The following is a 19,311-nucleotide window of genomic DNA, read 5'->3' as shown; positions in this document are numbered from 1 at the left end:
ACAAGTTTTGGTTGAGATTCTGTTAAATTTTAGTAACATACTTGACTAGTTTTCAACACGTCTTGCAGCTTCAGAGCTCACGGGTGGTTACGACGATTTTTTTTTTTAAAGCGACTTTAAGACTTTTTAATTAACCGAGAAAACAGTTTCTCTCATGAAATTTGAATGTAAATGTGCGAGATAATATTTATTTATTTAACTTTTTGTACATAATGTTATTTATATATTGGCGGGCTTATTGCCAAATAGCAGTTTCTTCCAACCAACCAATAAAATAATAGTTTTTTTTTTTATATTTCAAGTTACAGAACATATTCAATAGAGAATATAGATTAAAAAGCTTAAAATATATAAAAATAGAAACAAACGTACTTGTTTATAAATTACCTTAAATCGAAACTTTTACTCAATGGGAAAAGGGAAAAAAGAGGAAATAGGAATGAGGAAAGGAGAAGAGATTAAGGAAGAGAAAGAGATGTTTCTTTAGACGTGATTTAAACAGAGATAATGTAGCAACATCTTTGATGATGGGGGGGAGATGATTCCACAGTCGAGCCGCATGGACACTATATGAGTTAGTAAAGAAAGAAAAATTATGGATGCGTATGAAGAGAGTGCCTTGAAAGTTAGAACGAAGAGGTAAACCATGATCTGATAAGCGTAAACATTTTTCACGCACTATATAGGAGCGTTAGGACCATGAAGTACATTGAACCGAAGTGAGAGGGAGTGATAGTCTTTCCGTTGTCTAATTTTGAGCCATTTCAGTTGCCTACGATCGTCAGAAATGTGGTCATATTTCCTAAAACCAAAAATGTACCTTATGCGTGTATTCTAAAGTCGTTCAAGTTTATCGAGTTGCTCACAGCTTAAATCAGTCATGGAAACATCAGCGTAATCTAGAATGGGTAGTAGTAATGCTTGTACAAGAGTGCATTTAGTTGGGTTAGAATTTTTGCAACCTTCTAAGTGAGTGTAGACTGAGAAATATTTTGCGGCTTAATTCATTAGTATGAGCTCGCCAGCAGAGATGTTTTTTTGTGATTTTTTACGGATTTCTTGTATTGAATATTGGTACCATTGACCTTAAAAGGATAATACGGCCGCGAGAGCGTTTAGAATACCACCCCAAATAGAGAAAGATACTGAAAGGAAGGTGAGTTCCCGGAACAACAGTACACTATAATCAATATTGGAAAATAAATGTTTATCGCAGGAGGCATAATTAGCAGTTCATAATGGATTTCTGGTACCAATGTTTATGCATGAGAGTGAGGTACGGAATTGGAAAAAACAAAGATGAAAGTAAGCTGAATTCTGTCCAAATACGATCTCTCAGGCGAATGTATGCTAAAACAATATATTAAAGGTGAACATGTTAATTTATTTATTATGGATACGGCCTAAGTCAATTACAACAGGTACACGAAGAAACATACGAGTATATGCAAGAAAAAGAACTACTGCTCTTGAGAAAACTCGCATATCTTGGCCATATCATGCGCGGAAGCAAATATGCGCTTCTACAGCTTATCATTATGAGAAAGATCGAGGGAAAACGTGGAGCTGGAAGGCGACAAATGTCCCGGCTGAGAAACATCCGCGACTGGACGGTAGTGCGCGGGGTTGAGGAATACAATAATGGGATACAATTTATTCGTAAACCCGATAAACATGTAAAATTTCAAGCTAAAGCATGCCAATCCATCTTCATCCACTGTTTTAATGGTGAAGAGATTTACGAAAAGCCGGAAGATCTACCCCAAAGTTGTGTGGCGAACTGACTAATCTACACATTCTGGATATCGGGGTATAAAAACAAAAGTTGCTATTAGAAGATTTAATAAATAGCAGATTTCGATTATGTCGAGATTCTTGCATTATATAAGGCTGAGACAAGCATTATCGACTAAAGCTAGATCCTTGCAATATGATGGAGTGCTGCGTTGGCTTGGACATGTAGAGCAAATGGATGGCAAAAAAAACAGCTTAAGGGATTTACCATGTGAATGCATGTTCATGAATGAACAAAATAAGGAAGACCGAGCTTTCTCGGTCTTCCCATGACTTTTCTTGAAGAAGACGAACCATCTGTCATTTAAGTTAAAATTTAGGCAAAAATTGTTTTTTTTTTTAACTCGCACTTTCGAATAGTATTATGAACGTGTGACAAGCATGGACGAGAAACGTAATAAAAAAATAGACGTTGATTTCAAAATCGTAAATCTGCTCATTGATTTAGTATTAAAAAAACACTTATCTGTCAATCCAATAAAAGGTCGGCATTTGAGTCACACGGATAATAATCTGCCATTGCGGATTGTGACATAAAAATACCAAATCAGCTTAGTTTCATTACTTAAAAGAAATGTTTTGCGTAAAGCAAAAAAATAGCCACAGAATTCCTACCTCAGTAAAAAAAATATGCTTGCTCAAATTCACCTAAATCGACAAATGCCTGTCTTTGTTTTTATGGTTAGTATACATTTATAGTTGGAAGTTTTATTGTTCAATGGAAGAAGTTGAGGAATAGATTTAGTTAATGAATTTACGCAATATAAAGGCTAATATTATCAAGTGTCTTGTAGCTACAAAGCGCATGTAGTAATAAAATTCTAGCAACGAAGAACACATTTTTTTTTAAATTTAGCAAAAATAAATGTATTGAATAGTGTTCCTTTATTATTAACTTTATTTTGTAACTTTATCAACGTTTTTCGGTATGTTTCTTAAACATAAACATGTCTTAGATGCTTTTTTATTGCATTTAAACTTGGCAAACATTTGATGAAATGTCAGTTAAGGTGGCAATTATCTTGTGTTCGGTTTATTCGAGAAAAAAAAGCTTTTTTATTAATGGGTTGCTGTGCTTTGTTTTTACAGCAGGGTCAAGAGTACTTTCTCTATCATGAACTTCAGAGTGACTTTCAGAGACATCTTTGAAAACACAGCCAAAATATAATGATTTTGTAATGGTTTCATTTTTGGGTTATTTCTCTAAGCTTATATTTTTTGCTAATAGATCGGCAAACCGAGAAAGAAAAAAACTAGTCGAAGTAAGCGAGTAACGCCCTTAATCTGGGCGGTGTTGGTTTAATCACAACCCCCTCTTTTTTTGGTTTAATGCATAGGCCGACAGGTAGGTCCCGTCTTAATTTTATACTCTACTATGGTTTTAACATTTTGCCTAATCTGTGACTTTATCTATGGTTCTACTGTCAAACGCTAAGTGGTACGCGTCCCCATCTAGTTGGATAATAAATAATAATATTGTTGGACGAGTAAACGAAGATTTCACCCACAAACGTAAGTAAAGTAAGTAACAAATATATATTTGGTTTCTAGCAAGCACCACAACTGACCAGTAGCTCAATCACAAATAACTACGTCGTGCTAATAAGCGACGTGATTACAATTTCTCACATGGTTGTTTGTCGTATTCGAGATCACAATGGAACATCCGTGTACACCTTGAATGTTAATTTATTTACGTTTCGCGACGTATAATCCTGCTGCGCAATCACATATTTGAATTTCACCGGTGTAAATATGGAAAATATTCCAAAACAGCTATTTTTTTTTATTCTTAATCATGCTTTTTATTGCATTTAGCCGGCGGTTAGCAAGCCAAATGTCAAGAAAAGCAGTCGCCATAGTAATTGTAATTTAATGTTCACTTTTTTGTATTAGATACTCCTAACTATTTTGTAAATGCCATATATTGTATTACTTTTTATTGTAAACGCCGATTTTTCGCCAATGAACTGTATTTATTTACGAGGAAAACAAAAAACAAACCGACACACACGTTGACTGCGATAACTTAAGCATCTTTATTATAATTCAATGTGATCGCTCAAATAATAATGGTTAATTAGCAAAAATTACAATTTCTTTATCTGCTACATACATACTAAGGTAATAGATTTCTCTGGATTATGTATAGTCTGAATGACAAGGTACAACCTGTTTTAAGGCAGACATTTTTATGCAAAAATAAACAATTACATCACTTCTTTCTAGTTAATTTATTATAAAGTTATACAATATATATATACCATTTATTATTTTAGAATGTTTTAAAAATGCAAAGTATGTTTTACGCACATCGATATTTATTTGTGATGGAGTTTCGATTTCTATTGATGGATTTCGATTTTCGATTGATGGAATTTCGTTTTTGACAGGAGTTTCGATTTTAGCGGTTAATTACCGCCAGACTTGAGAAAGGTCATATTTAGTTATTGTGATCTCACCGGGCATCGAACCTGGACTCCCGTGCGTGAGGCCGTCCAGGCGTCTTAGCTGAGGTGAATTCTCGAATTCTTCTGCTCCTCGCGCCATGCCTTCGGCGCATGGCGGCGCTGGGTATGGCTGACGACAGTCGCCTTAACCATAGACAGCCATCAGTTACATATTCTTATTATTATTTAGGAATAAAGCTATCAATTGATATATATTAATTATAATCGCAGTGGTGGTTGAGAAAATATTATTTTAATCAGTACAATTATTCTTTCAGTTGGAGGGCATGCCTCTTTTTGGAGCCAAGTTTGTCCTCCGGCTTCCTATTTGAGTGTAGTGTCGTCAGCAACTCTTCTTTCGCCTTCTTCTATTTTTTCATGGGTCGATTACAATTTTTCGTAGGTCGTATAACTATTTGCCTGTGTCTAGGCGTATGAAGAATACAGTTATGTCTGTGAATGAGAACTAGAACCCTGGAGAGTGTTTTCGACCCGATGCCTACTCTCCGGTAAAAATCCTTAGGAAGGAAAATGAGTGGGGATAGGTCGGCCTCGTAGTCTAGTGATTGGCGAGCCCGCCTACCGTGCTTGTAGTCCCTATGCTAATTCCTGAAAAGACGCGAAGAAATACCGATTTAAAAGGTTTCTGGATTTGTACCTGAAGCGTGGGGCTGATCACCTTTCCTTCACGTAGAAGATGATCGGTATATGCTGCATCTAGATGCTCTAGTGTACGAATGCAGTTCCTTATGCACCACCGAATGCGGAGGGGTGTGATGATTAGTTTTAGTTCACAAAATGCGTAATTTATTAAACTGCCATCTTGTTATTTTTGATCGCTTTTACCACCAGATCACATGAAGTTCATTATCAGAAGATGATGCGAGTAAGGGCCGATTGTTGAGCCACTAAAATTCCTCATTCCAGCATCTTATTACATAATGTGTGTAATTATATTATTTCTGAAGACAACGCAACATTATTTCTTTATTTTGAAATTTGTGATTTTATTTTTTAAATGCATGATTTGAATAATTTTCTGAATATTGATCTGCAGAACGAACTGTCAAAATTATGGAAATCGCTTCCGTGAATATAAAGGCTGAACCTGGGACTGGCGATCCAAAAGGAGATATTCTTCATGCTGAGGAAAAGGCGCCATGGCCTCACAAAACCGAGGAGTCAGGTATTGCTACCGTGAAGGCTGAACCGGGGACTAGCGATGTCCTCCGAATTGCGGAAAAAACTTCATGGCCGTTCAAAAGCGAGGAGCCAAGTGTTGTTTCCGTGAAGGCTGAACCTGGGACTAACGATATAGAAAGAGATACTCTTCGTACTGGGGAAAATACGTCACGGCCTTACAAAAGCGAGGAGCCAGCTGTTGCTACCGCGAAGGCTGAACCGGGGACCAGTACTGACCAGCCTAGAATAACCAGTGATATCATTATCTACACAGAGATGGATATTGATCATCCCGACATTAAACAGCAATGTTTGGACTCCTCTCGTCACAATGAAATCGCCTCAAGTAAGTTAGCATTCTTTTGCGTTTTACTATTTATTTAATTTTTCTCATTTAATACATTACAATTACGTTTCTTACATTATATGTAAGTTGTGACAATCTCTTGTCCTTGGAGAGGGGCTTACGCCGAGTTGATAGTAGGTACAAGTATTTTATGTAATAATACATTGTCATTTTTCATTTGGGCTTATAAATCCTGCTCCCAAAGAAAAAGAACAAATTACGGACAAAGGCACTATAATTTTCTGGCCCCTAAGCAATACAACTTTTTAAGTATGGACATATCGGTAAGCAAAATAAAAAACAATGTTTTAGATTTTATGTAACTCAATTATAACTAATGCCATAATAGGATGGGGAGGCACTCATAAATCAATATTAAAACCTCTCGAATCTGCTCAAAAATCTGTTATTAAAATATTTTTTAAAAAGCCCTTCAGGTACCCCAGCGTCAAGTTGCTTAAGGAATTCGATATATTAGGTATAAGGCAATTATATATATCTAGAATAATTGTGTTTGTGAAAGCAAATTATTCTACCAAATCCCAAAAGGAACACTCCCACACTACCAGGAGTCAAACTAGAGGATGGGTCACGGGGTCTACCGCAAACTCTGAATTCGGGCAAAGGAATTTCAGGTTTCTGGGCCCAAAAATATTTAATATGTTACCCGAACATTACAAAACCATGGCCCGAATTCAATTAAATATTTTTTTAATTAAATGTTAAACTTACTAAAAAACATTCTGAATTAATAAATGGTATATATATTGTATAACTTTATAATAAATTAACTAGAAAGAAGTCATGTTATTGTTTATTGTTGCATAAAAATGTCTGCCTTAAAACAGGTTGTACCTAGTTAGGCAGACTAGACATAATCCGGAGAAATCTATTACATAAGTACGAGTATGTATGTAGTAGATAAAGAATTTGTCATTTTTCTTAATAAACATTATCATTATAATTTTAACTTGTGTCCATAAATTGATTGCTAAAAAAACAAGACAGGAAGCTGAGGAATATGTTTCATATATAAGAACATAATATTTATTTCTTGAAAGTCCTTTCTTGTTTTATGAATGTAGGTATGTTTTAGAATCTTTTTTCATATTTCTTTTGAATCTTTACACAATAATTGATGTGAAAGTGTGTACTATTATAAATTAAATAAATAATACAATGACACTCCGGAACGTGCCTGTGGGCCAGTGGAGTGGCTACACCCATAAACAAAAAGGATATTATATTTAATGTACCTATTTTATACACATTTTATTTTGTAAACTATGAACTTGTATTATATATTGGATTAAATAAATAAATAAAAATATAACAAATCAACAATGTTTGAGTATGTCCAAAGCTTGCAGACTGGCTGGATTTCCTCCCTAGGGAGTTGTTTATATTTAAATTTGTTTCAACAGAGAGGGAAAACATTTTTGAGAAGGGAATATGGAAGTCTAGGCACTTACAGTTCTTATGGCCTGTCATTGGCTGGTTAAAGTAACCACTTTACACACTGTGTAACATTCATCATTCTGCCTATGTTTAAACATCTACATATCCCCAACTCTTCCATCTGTTGACTTTTTGTGACGTAAAACCTGGGAAAAGAAGAAGTATAAAAATTGGAAAATTGTTTTCAGGTGTTGCCTAGTAGGTGATTTGGTTCAGCCGGGTGAATCTCACCCGCGTGATAAGGGTTTCAGCTCTTTTACTTCACAAAAGTCAACAGATGGAAGAGTTGAGGAAATGTGGATATTCAAACATGGGCAGAATGGTGAATGTTACACAGTGTGTAAAGTGGCCACTTAAATCAGCCAATGACAGGTCATAAGCCCTGTAAATGCCTAGACTCCCATTATTGACTTCTCAAAAATGTGTCCCCTCTCTGTTGCAACAAATTTATAAAAAAAAAAAATCATCTCAAAACTCATAACTCATTATCTAAGGCTTGAAAACTATACAATGAGTTTCCTGAAGAAATAGGAAAAACCGTCAAAAGTATGAGTTTTTATACATTTTAATAATGGAAACTATTTTCTCAATTTTAATACGAATCGTATTTTAAGGGAATTTTATCCACCCTCTTTGCAATACTTTAACTTTTCACTCCTTTTAATTTTTCCTTTTTTTATTATTTTTTTTTTTTGAGATTTTCGATCTCATCATTCTTGTTTTTGTTTCAGGTTCACAAGCAAGCCAAAAACATTTCGAATCTTCGAAAAATCAGTCTAAGTTTTCTAAGAAGAGTTATCTAAAATCACACGACATATTAACTCATACCGGTGAGAAACCATTCTCGTGCACGGAGTGCCAATTTAAGTGTTCAGGAAAAAGTTATTTAAAATCACACATGTTAACTCATACCGGTGAAAAACTATTGTCATGCTCAGAATGCCAATTTAAATGTTTTTACAAAAGTAATTTGAAATCGCACATGTTAACTCATACCGGTGAGAGACCTTTCTCGTGCTCAGAGTGTCAATTTAAATGTTCGTTTAAAAGTAATTTAAAATCACACATGTTAACTCACACCGGTGAGAAACCATTCTCATGCTTAGAGTGCCAATATAAATGTTCCCAAAAGAGAGATTTGCTGTTTCACATGTTAATACATACCGGTGAGAAACCATTCTCATGTTCAGAGTGCCAGTATAAATTTTTACGTAATAGTCATTTAAAAAGACACATGATTACCCATACCGGTGAGAAACCATTCTCATGCTCAGAGTGCCAATATAAATGTTCAAGAAAAGGCGCTTTAAAATTACACATGTTAACTCACGATGGTCAGAAACCATTATCGTGTTTACACTGCCCATATAAATGTTCACGCAAGAAAGATTTGCAATCACACATGTTTAAACATACCGGTGAGAAACCGTTCTCTTGCTCAGAGTGCCAATTCAAATGTTCAGGAAAAAGTTATTTAAAATCACACATGTTAAAACATACCGGTGAGGAACCATTTTCATGCTCAGAGTGCCAATTTAAATGTTCTTATAAAAGTAATTTTAAAAAGCACATGTTAACTCATACCGGTGAGAAACCATTATCATGCTCAGAGTGCCTGTATAAATGTTCCAGGAATGGTACTCTAAAACGTCACATGTTAACTCATACCGGCAAGAAACCTTTTTCATGTTCAAAGGCCAATTGAAATGTTCCTGGAGTGGTACTTTAAAATGCCACATGTTAACACATGCCAGAGAGAAACCATTTCCTTGCTTAGATTGTGAAAACACGTTTTCCAAAAAAGAGGATTATATTCGTCATTCATTCAATCACATTGGTGAGAAAGCTCTTACTGTGAAATTACTAAAATGAATATCTAACTAAACCTGAAATAAGTCAATGATCCTTTATTTTTTTTTTCTCTTCTTCGGGATTATTCTTGTGGCTTTATTTGGTAATATGGTGAATTTGTTTAAAATTGCGCATTCTTTGTCATTCAGTGACTGTGTTGTGGTGATTTTGCATGAACTTTATCAACAAATCTTCTGCTACTTCCAAAAAATTACCGTTTTGCTCTTGCAATATTGTTCGTCACGTTTATGTAAGTTTTAAGTGTGTATGGTTTAGAAATATTGATAATTTATGTATAGTATAATAATTAGATTTAAGTTAATATTAGGACTTTCAAATTTGTTGCAACAGAGAGGGAATTTTTTTTTGAGAAGGGATATGGAAGTCTAGGTATTTACAGGGCTTATGACCTATCATTGGCTGGTTTAGGTGGCCACTTTACACACTGTAAGATTCACCATTCTGCCTATGTTTAAACATCCACATTTCCTCAACTCTTCCACCTGTTGACTATAGTAAAGTAATGGAGCTGAAACCTTTATGATGTGGGTGAGATTAATCCGGCTGAACCAAATCACCTACTAGGCAACGCCTGAAAACAATTTTCTAATTTTTCTACTTCTTCTTTTACCGGGTAGTTAATTCAACAATGTTTGAGTATGTCTAAATGCTTGCAGATTGGCTGGATTTCCTCCCACACAGTGTTACACAGTATGTAAAGTGGCCACTTAAACCAGCCAATGACAGTTTATAAGCCCTGTAAATGCCTAGACTCCTATATGCTCTACTCAAAAATGTTTTTCCTCTCTGGTGCAACAAATTTAAATATAAACAACTCCCTAGGGAGAAAATTAAGCCAGTCTGCAAGCATTTAGACATACTCAAACATTGTGTAATATTAGGACATGCATATAAAATAATGTTCATACTGTTTTGAGACCAAATAAATAAATAAAAATTTGAAATAACGTACAGTTTTTAAGTCTTTCTCTTCTATACATTTTTTAAATATAAAGCCATAATTTTAAGAAATATCAATTTATAAATGTCAATTACGTTGACATTTAGAACATGTCAGAAATTTGCAATATAAGACAGACAGATAAAACATCCTCTATGAGTATAATCATCTTCTCTTTTTTTGCCTCGGATTCTCTCTTGAATTGGACGGGAAAGTAAATAATTTCTCAAATGCGATTCACATCGATAAAATAAGGTAATGACTCGCCTACCGTCTGCATTGAATTCCGCAGCGAGACTTATTTTTGGAATCTCTAAGCTCAGTCATATCACTCCACTACTTCGGGAATTACACTGGCTACGTTTTCCACAGAGGGTGGAATACAAACTCTGTTGGCTTATGCATAAGTCACTGCTCAACTCTGCTCTGGAATATCTAAGAGTACTCTGCATTCCAGATGAACTAGCTGACAGACGTCTTACGCTTAGATAAGCCACATCTGCGTCGAAAGGAAAGGTTATTATACGTCTACGCAAAAAACGCACCAAATTCGGCGAACGCGCATTTGCGGTCGCAGGCCCTACGGCATGGAATGCTCTCCCAGCAGAGGTCCAGCACTGTGAGAGTGAATTGATGTTTCGGAAGAAACTTAAAACCGTGCTGTTCTCTAAATCATTTGAATAAATTACAAACAAATTACTTTGTAAAGCCCCTTGAGGTATTGAATTACGAAAATGGCGCTTTATAAGTTATCCATAATGTTTATTTTTTTAATCGCTTTGTAGAGAAGTCGAAGACCCCGTACAGACTAAAGAATTAGATCAAAAAAGTGATATTGACCATGAAGATGAAGTTGAACAATTTGTGCTCAATTCAGAAACTAAGCAATCTGGTGAGGTTACAAATGAAGAAACAAAGCCAAATGAAGAAATCTGCCACTCTGTAGCACTAACTATGCACAACACTCTTTCCTTTATCGTTCTTGCTCTAACTATAATGTTTTTTTTTCATCTATTGATATATTTAACATACACCTTAATTTATTTAAAAATAAATTAAGACTTATTATTTCTGGCTGCGATACGATCCCACTTACTATTTAATCATGCACACACCTGAACACTTACTGCCACACTAATACACATAAACACACATGTACACTTACTCTCCTACAAATACACATAAACACATCCTTTTGTTGTAACACAATTTAATAATATGTATGATTTTTATTTAGAAACGTTGCTGGTCTGTCTTTAAACAGTATTTTTTTATAAATGTTATTATATCATTGTCGACTGTTTGTTTCTTTAAAATAAATAAAGAAAAACTTCTGGGGAAAGATGGAACGTGCGAGTGGACCATCAAGCCACCCAAAAAGGCCTTTTCCTAGTTTTAAAAGTTTTGACCGATGTGTGGAAAAATTGGCAGAATAGCTATGCTCCTTGCGAGAATCTCGCTGTTGATGAAATGCTTCTAATAATTCGGGGCAGGTGTGCGTTTCAGCAACACATACGTCGAAGGGAGAAAAGCAAGCACCAGTTTGTTTGGTTTCCGTGACGACAAAGGTTTGGTTTCCTACACCCCGCGCGAAAGAAATAAAGTTAACCTTGTATCAACTATGCATGGCGACGACGCCATTGATCCTCAATCTGGATATTGCAATTTGATCAAGAGTGGTGTTGATACAGCAGATCAAATGTGCGCTTCTTACAGTGTGAGCCGAAACACGAAGCGTTGGCCAATGGTGATATTCTTCGCTATGTTGAATGTTGGCGGAATCAATTCGCATTAAGGGGAGATCCTTAAGCCCATCATTCACCCGCAGCTGTTATAGAGCCCTGGGGGACTGTCTGTCAGCTGCGCATAGAGGAAAGTTATTATAAATATTCCTAAGGAATACAAACTCTATGCAGATTAAGGAGGGGGGAGGAGGATATATGGACAGAGGCCAACACGTCGTCCCTACCGCTCAGGATCCCCTCAATGCCTTTGTTCTTTTAATTCAAAAATATATATTTACGCAAGCAATTTTTTTAAATATATATTTGAACCCCTGTATTTAGTAGCCTTACGTGTCATGTACAAGGCTAAGGTACTTGGAAAAAATCGTTTTTGTTTGTCTTGGAAATGGGATGTTCGATCACTGATTTTGGTTTATTACCTTTATGAGTCCAATCACCACTGTCGCAAAGTTCAAGAACAATGGCGCGTGATACCTTTTTTTAATTACAGTGTGAATATCTGCATATACACAAGCAATTTACAAAAATAAACGTATCCAAATATACAAAAAACTATTGCTGAAAACTATAGTAACACAACAAACATAAGTAAAAACATGGATATTTACAATGAGAGAACGGCTCTGAATAAAGAAGGGCTCCCTGGGTGGTCAGAGGCAGAGGATCCGAAAACCACCCCGTAAAGGGAGAACAAAACAAAAGAACGCGTGCGTTCCTCTCGGAAGGAAGCCCAGTCCCAACTGATTGAGCGTCCCACAGGAACAGTTGCCTGTCCCACCAAAACAAGTATCTATGGCGAAAATGAACGGCAACGTGAGACGAGGACGACCGAGGAAGACGTGGCATGATCAGATAAACCAAAATCTTAAGTCTGGTCATGTCAAAAGCAGATAGAACCGAAGGGCATGTATGACGAGATGTATGAATGTGGAGGAAGCTAGGAATGTATGCCAGGATAGACGTGTGTGGCGGTCTATTCTCTCTGCCTACCCCTACGGGGAAATGGCGTGATGGTAGTAGTAATAGTAGTAGTAGTATAAAATCAGCTTTAAAACTAAAAAAAAAAACTAAAATAAACCTAATTACTAACGACGTTCTTACAAAGTTACATCATCTTGCAAAAACGTTAGAGATGGGACAAATTAATCAATATAATTTAACGAATAAAAAAATTATTCGTTTGATGTTGTTTATGAAAAAAGTATAAATGTCTCATTTTTTGGTGAACAATTATGTTAAACACACTATAATAGGTTTGTATTTTCGTTTTTTATATCAATTTTCGAAAACAGAGTTTCATGATTGCACGAAATAACTGATACAATCGATTTGATCAGTGATCAGTAATTCCCCATCACTTAGTTTGAAAACTGTCATTCTAATTAAGCTTTTTTTTTAGGACTTTAGTCGGTGTTGGTTTAGGGTTAGACAATCAGGTAGGTCCCGTCTTAATTTTATACTCGTCTATGGTTTTTAACCGAGCGTGCCATTTTGCTTAATCTGTGACTTTATCTGTGGTTCTACTGACAAGCGCTAAATGGTATGCGTCCTTTGCGCGTCTCCATCTAGTGGATGATAAATACACCAATTACAATATTGTTAGACGAGTGATTGAAGATTTTACGTACAGATTGCCGCAAAAAGTAAGAAAAAAATATATATTTGGTTTTAGCAAGCACCACAACAGGTCAGGGGTGCTGAATTATCGTCAGGCTTGAGAAAAGTCATATTTAGTTAATGTGATCTCACCGGGAATTGAACCGTGGTAAGACACGGTCAGGGGTGAGATGACGCTTATAAGTTTTAGAACACAAAATTCGTAATTAATTTAACTGTCATTTGTTATTTTTTTATGACTTATCACCAGATCAAATTATGTTTATTAACAGATTATGTTGCTACAAAGGGCCGATTGTTTAATCAATATTATTAGTCGAGAATCAATAAAATCAACAAAAAGCAGCACTACTTATAAATAATCAACAGGCCTTAGATGTGTACAGTTAGGTAAAATTTAAAATAGTCAAAAAATATGTAAATTTTTTATATACGACTGAATGTTTGTAGACAGACTGGATTACCTCCCTACGGAGTTATTTAGATCTACATTTGTTGCAATGGCAGGTCATAACCCCTGTAAATGCTTAGACTTCCATATTTCCGTCTCTATTCTTTTTCCTATATTTCAACAAATTTAGAAAATTATGACACTTAGTATTTCATCTTGTCAACGAAAATTAATGAACTCTTAACCACCATAAAAGTTCGTAAAATTTTATATCTGGGGCATATAATGCGTGGGGAAAAGTACCACTTGCTTCATTTAATTCTGAAAGGCAAGATTGAGGGTCACAGAGAGGCTGGAAGAAGACAGATGTCCTGGCTGCGAAATATACGAGACTGGGCTGGCTTCAGGACTGTGGAGCAGATTTTCCGGGCAGCACAGGATAGGGAGACTTTTGCCAGAGTGATTTCCAACGTTGGGAATAACTGACAAGGCACTAAGAGAAGAAGAAGAATGAAAATTAATATAAAATGTAACTTAAGTAATTAATTACTCTTCTTTTATATTCGCGATAACTCACTAATAACAGTGGGTTAAGTGTTATTTGAGAACGTCAAAATGACTTTAACTTTAATTTCATCACCGTTCTTCAGTTCAGTGTTGAAATGCGGCGTTTATTAGCAAAAATTCAAAGCATCTTTTTGCAATACAAAAATAATTTAAAACAAATACATGAATATATTACAACAGAGATGAAGAACATTTTAGAGAAGGGAATATAGAAGTCTAGGTATCCACAGGGCGTATCACCTTTCATTGGCCTGTTTAAATGGTCACTTTACACACTTTGTAACATTCACCATTCTGCCCATATTTGTACATTAACACATAAAACAACAACAAACCATCACGCCGTTTCCCCGTAAGGGTAGGCAGATCTTTGTATACAGATCTCGCTTCCTCTACATTCATACATCTTCTCATGCACGTGCGCCGATTATTCCGACTTTTAACATGTCCATCTTCAAGTATTTGTTGGATTTGGTCATGCCATGTCTTTCTCGGTCTTCCTCTATTTCTGCATCCATCAACATTCGCATTGTAAATATTCTTAGCCGTTCTTTCGCTGTCCATTCGTTCTACATGTCCAAATCAGCGCAGAGCTCCTTTCTTGATTTTGTCGATAATGCTTGTCTCAGCCTTACAAAATATACGGATCTCTACATTTGTGCATCTATCGTACACAGTTTTACCACACATTCGCCCGAGAGATCGCATTTTGACAGCATTTAGCCTTCTTTCATCCTTGTTTCTCCAAATCCATACTTCGCTCCCATACATCAGGGTCGGGACCAGGACTCCGTTGTGAACTGCCGATTTTGCCTCTTGTGACAAACATTTATTTGCCAAGGTCGATTTAAGTGCGCCGTTCACTCTGTTCCCGGCACTCACCCTCCTTTCAATATCTTTCTCAGTCATTCCATCCCTGGTAAACATACTTCCCAGATACACAAATTCCTCTACTTGTTTTAGTATAACTCCATTCACAGTGATTTCACATTTAGTCATACTTTCATTTCTTTCAAAAACCATCACATTGGATGTATCCACGTTCATCAGCAAATGGCTTGGCTCCCTCGCATACAGCGTAGACCTTTGTTATCAAGAATTGCAGTTCCTCTTTGTTGTTAGCAAGAAGCACGGCATCGTCAGCATACAAAAGAAAATTGACATTTAAATCACCCATTTTTGCTCTCATTCTTAAGCCTTTCAGTTATTTCATGCGGTTATCGATATACACGTTGAACAGCCATGGTGACATATATATTTTTTCTATTCTTTCATATGTGTATGTTAGTAAAGTTAGAGAGCTGAAACCTTTATTATTGACCCGTGGACTTCTAGGTTTGTATATTCCCTTCTCTAAATGTTCTAAATGTTTTTCATTCATCTTAAGTGTTATACTAACAGTTTCCTGAATTTGAATCCAGTCCTTGTCTACAAAAATTTGAACAAACTCAAATCATTGTTGTTAAATAAATATATTTTCTTTAATGTGAAATTCATCATTATCATTCCCTTTTCGCACCTAATGGTGCATAGGGTACTGCATTGGTTAAACAATCGCAGCGTATCTTGATATTTTTTTTGTTACATGAAGGTAAGATGATCAGTCCTTCGCTTCAGGTACCAGTACAGGGACTTTTAAATATTCTAGTGTGAAAACATCCTTTTAAATAAATATTTCAAATCAACCATGTCGGGAATCGAACCTGAGATCTCTTGCATGGTAGACAAACGCGCTGACCATTACACCACGAGGCCGACATGTAATTACATGAATGTATTACTAGCAGCTTCAGATACAAAAATATATGTTTAAAGCCACGTGTTAGGTACATATAGTTGACATATTTGTATAACATTATTTGCGTTATTTTATTATTTTAAAAGATAACTTGTATTTGATTTTATTTCCGAATTGTGATTTTATTTTTTATTTAAATGATTTTTTATAATTTGCTGGGTCTTCATTTTCAGGTTTAAGTAAGAGAAATATGGAATTCGCTCCAGTGAATATTAAAGCTGAACCGGGGACTGGCGATGTAGAAGAAGGTACTCTCCTTACTGGGAAATGGGCGCTACGTCCTCCCAGTGGCGAGAAGCCAGATATTGCTACCGTGAAGGCTGAACCAGAGACTAGCGATGATAAAAGAGGTACTCTCCTTACTGGGGAATGGGCGCTACGTCACCCCAGTGGCGAGGAGCCAGATATTACTACCGTGAAGGCTGAACCAGAGACTAGCGATGATAAAGGAGGTACTCTCAATACTGGGGAAAGGGCGCTACGTCTCAGCAGTTGCGAGAAGCCATATATTGCTACCGTGAAGGCTGAACCAGAGACTAGCGATGATAAAGGAGGTACTCTTCTTACTGGGGAATGGGCGTTACGTCACCCCAGTGGCGAGGAGCCAGATATTACTACCGTGAAGGCTGAACCAGAGACTAGCGATGTTGAAGGAGGTACTCTCCTTACTGGGGAAGGGGCGCTACGTCCTCCCAGTGGCGAGGAGCCAGATATTGCTACCGTGAAGGCTGAACCAGGGACCAGTACTGACCGGCCTAGGATAACCAGCGATATAAAGAACTTCACAGAGATTGATGTTGACTATCCCGACATTAAGCAAGAATGTTTGGATCCCTCTCGTCAACATAAAATGGCTTCAAGTAAGTAATATTTTTTGATACGCTGTAACTCTGTCTTTCCTCAATTTATTTATTTGGAAGAACAACACAAGATTCTTAGACAATTGACATGAGTCCAATGAGAGTTTTTCACAACTAAAGTTATCACTTTTTGTGAACATACTAATTAATAAATCGAGTTGGAAAAGTTACTTTGTATACAGATCTCGCTTCTTCTACATCCTTATATCTTCTCATGGACGCCCACCGACTATCTAGACTTTTGACATGTCCATCTTCAGGTATATGTTGGATTTGGTCATTCCTCGTCTTTTTCGTCTTCCTCAATTTTCTGAATCCATTCGCTCTACGTGTTCAAACCAACGCAGAACTCTCTTCTTGATTTCGTCGATAATGCTTATCTCGGGCTTGATGTAGGCTCTCCTAAACATTGACCAAATTTACGTGCTCATAAGTGAGATTCACCCGGCTCAACCAATTCACCTACTAGGCAACGCCTGAAAACAAATTTCTAATCAATCTAAAATGCCAATCTTTTGGGGCTTAATTAAGCCTGTTGATTGGCTTAAAAAAAAGAGCAGTCGTTTTCTGAAACCGGTATTAAATTCATTTAAATATTTTAACACAAATTAAAGACGTTGTTTTTTTCCAATTCTCCGGTTTTTCAAAAGCGCAGTTTATTCTACAAATGTATTTCTTTTACCCCTTTTTTGTAACTTTACTTTATAAATTACATTACATTATTCTTGTTTTTGTTTCAGGTTTACAAGCAAAACTGAATGTTTTCACCTGTTCAGAGTGTCAATATAAATGTTCCACGAAGAGCAAATTGGGATCGCACATGTTTACTCATACTGGTGAGAAACCATTCTCATGCTCAGAGTGCCAATATAAATCTTCCCATAAGCGTAATTTAAAATTACACAGGTTAATTCACACTGGCGAAAAACCATTCTCATGCTCAGAGTGCCAATTTAAATGTTCACGAAAAGGAGATTTAAAATCACACATTTTATCTCACACTGGCGAGAAACGTTTCTCATGCCCAGAGTGCCCATATAAATGTTCACGAAAGAGAAATTTGCAACCACACATGTATATTCATACCGGCGAGAAACCATTCTCATGCACACACTGCCAATTCAAATGCTCTCGAAAAGGAGTTTTGAAATCACACATTTCAACTCATACCGGTGAGAAACCATTCTCATGCTCAGACTGTCAATTCAAATGTTTACGGAAAGGAAATTTGAGAACACACATTTTATCTCATACCGGTGAGAAACCATTCTCATGCTCAAAGTGCCAATTCAAATTTTCACAGAAAAGTTCTTTAAAAAGTCACATGCTAATTCACACAGGTGTTAAACCATTCTCATGCTCGAAGTGTCAATATAAATGTTTTCTTAAGAGAAATTTAAAACATCACATGTTAACTCATACCAGTGAGAAACCATTCTCATGCTCAGAGTGCGAATATAAATGTTCACTAAAGAGACATTTGGAGTCGCACATTTTTACTCATACAGGCGAGAAACCATTCTCATGCTCAGAGTGCAAATATAAATGTTCACAAAAGAGATCTTTGCAATCACATGTTAAGTCACACCGGTGAAAGACTATTCTACGTTTCCTCAACTCTTCAATCTGTTGACTTTTGTGAATTAAAAGAACTGGAACCTTTATCATGTGGGTGAGATTCATCCGGCTGAACCGACACACCTACTAGGCAACGCTTGAAAGCAGATTACTTCTTCTTTTACCAGTTTCTTTACTTAAAAATGTTTTTAGTATGTCCAAATGTTTGTAGACAGGCTGGGTCTCCGCCTCAGGGAGTTGTTTAGATCTAAATTTGTTGCAACAGAGAAGTTAATTTATTGTCCTAGATTTAATTTTCATTGTATTTTATTTCGAGTTTACCTCTACCTATGTGAATCGAGTTGTGGTGCCGTGGCTAGTGTCTCGGACTCACGGCTCGAACGCCAGTGGTTCGAATCGAGCTATTTACAACTCGCTGAAAATGGCCTTCAAAACTAAATATTTGCGTTAATCATAAGAACGCCAATATTATTTTTCATTAATAATATATTTTAAAGAAAAAATATCGTGTTTATTCATTTATTTAACTTTGTGTATATAATATTATTTGTACATTGGCGGGCTCATTGCCAAATGGCAATTTCTTCTAACCAACCATTAAAATAATACAATATTTTGAGTTTGTCCAAATTTTTGTAGACAAGGACTGGATTTAACTCCCTGGGGAGCTGTTTATATTAACATATTACAACAGAGATGAAGAACATTTAAGA

At 36.1% G+C, this 19,311-nt stretch overlaps 2 protein-coding genes across 3 annotated transcripts; both read left to right on the top strand.

Moving 5' to 3' along the window:
• The first annotated feature begins 5,300 nt into the window (after window positions 1–5,300).
• LOC148277126 (uncharacterized) lies at window positions 5,301–8,510 on the top strand. Of its 2 annotated transcripts, none has more exons than XR_015823578.1 (2): window positions 5,301–5,772; window positions 7,962–8,510. XR_015823578.1 is itself a non-coding variant. In XM_088233297.1 (2 exons), the coding sequence occupies exons 1-2, from the start codon at window positions 5,319–5,321 to the stop codon at window positions 7,427–7,429; spliced, it is 465 nt and encodes a 154-aa protein (XP_088089423.1). In that variant the 5' UTR covers window positions 5,301–5,318; the 3' UTR covers window positions 7,430–7,584. The 2 variants fall into 2 exon arrangements, 1 of the variants encoding a protein (XP_088089423.1); XM_088233297.1 differs by lacking the exon at window positions 7,962–8,510 and adding an exon at window positions 7,419–7,584.
• Window positions 8,511–13,297: 4,787 nt separating this feature from the next.
• Window positions 13,298–19,053, top strand: LOC148277125 (uncharacterized). Its single transcript, XM_088233294.1, has 3 exons — window positions 13,298–13,430; window positions 16,334–17,020; window positions 17,761–19,053. The coding sequence occupies exons 2-3, from the start codon at window positions 16,351–16,353 to the stop codon at window positions 18,612–18,614; spliced, it is 1,524 nt and encodes a 507-aa protein (XP_088089420.1). The 5' UTR covers window positions 13,298–13,430; window positions 16,334–16,350; the 3' UTR covers window positions 18,615–19,053.
• The last annotated feature ends 258 nt before the right edge of the window (window positions 19,054–19,311 follow it).

Source organism: Micrasema longulum, unplaced genomic scaffold, assembly GCF_059751315.1.
Source record: "Micrasema longulum isolate JH-2025_06_02 unplaced genomic scaffold, ASM5975131v1 h1tg001080l, whole genome shotgun sequence".
Classification (NCBI taxonomy): Eukaryota; Metazoa; Arthropoda; class Insecta; order Trichoptera; family Brachycentridae; genus Micrasema; species Micrasema longulum.
The sequence above is the reverse complement of the archived record's forward strand: the minus strand, read 5'-3'. Positions and strand labels throughout refer to the sequence as shown.

What these genes read in the sequence shown, in the direction of transcription:
- LOC148277126 (XM_088233297.1), top strand. Translation starts at nt 5,319, where the DNA reads ATGGAAATCGCTTCCGTGAATATAAAGGCTGAACCTGGGACTGGCGAT.
- LOC148277125 (XM_088233294.1), top strand. Translation starts at nt 16,351, where the DNA reads ATGGAATTCGCTCCAGTGAATATTAAAGCTGAACCGGGGACTGGCGAT. An exon ending in TCAACATAAAATGGCTTCAA is followed by an intron (nt 17,021 to 17,760) that starts GTAAGTAATATT and finishes TTTTTGTTTCAG; the next exon opens with GTTTACAAGCAAAACTGAAT.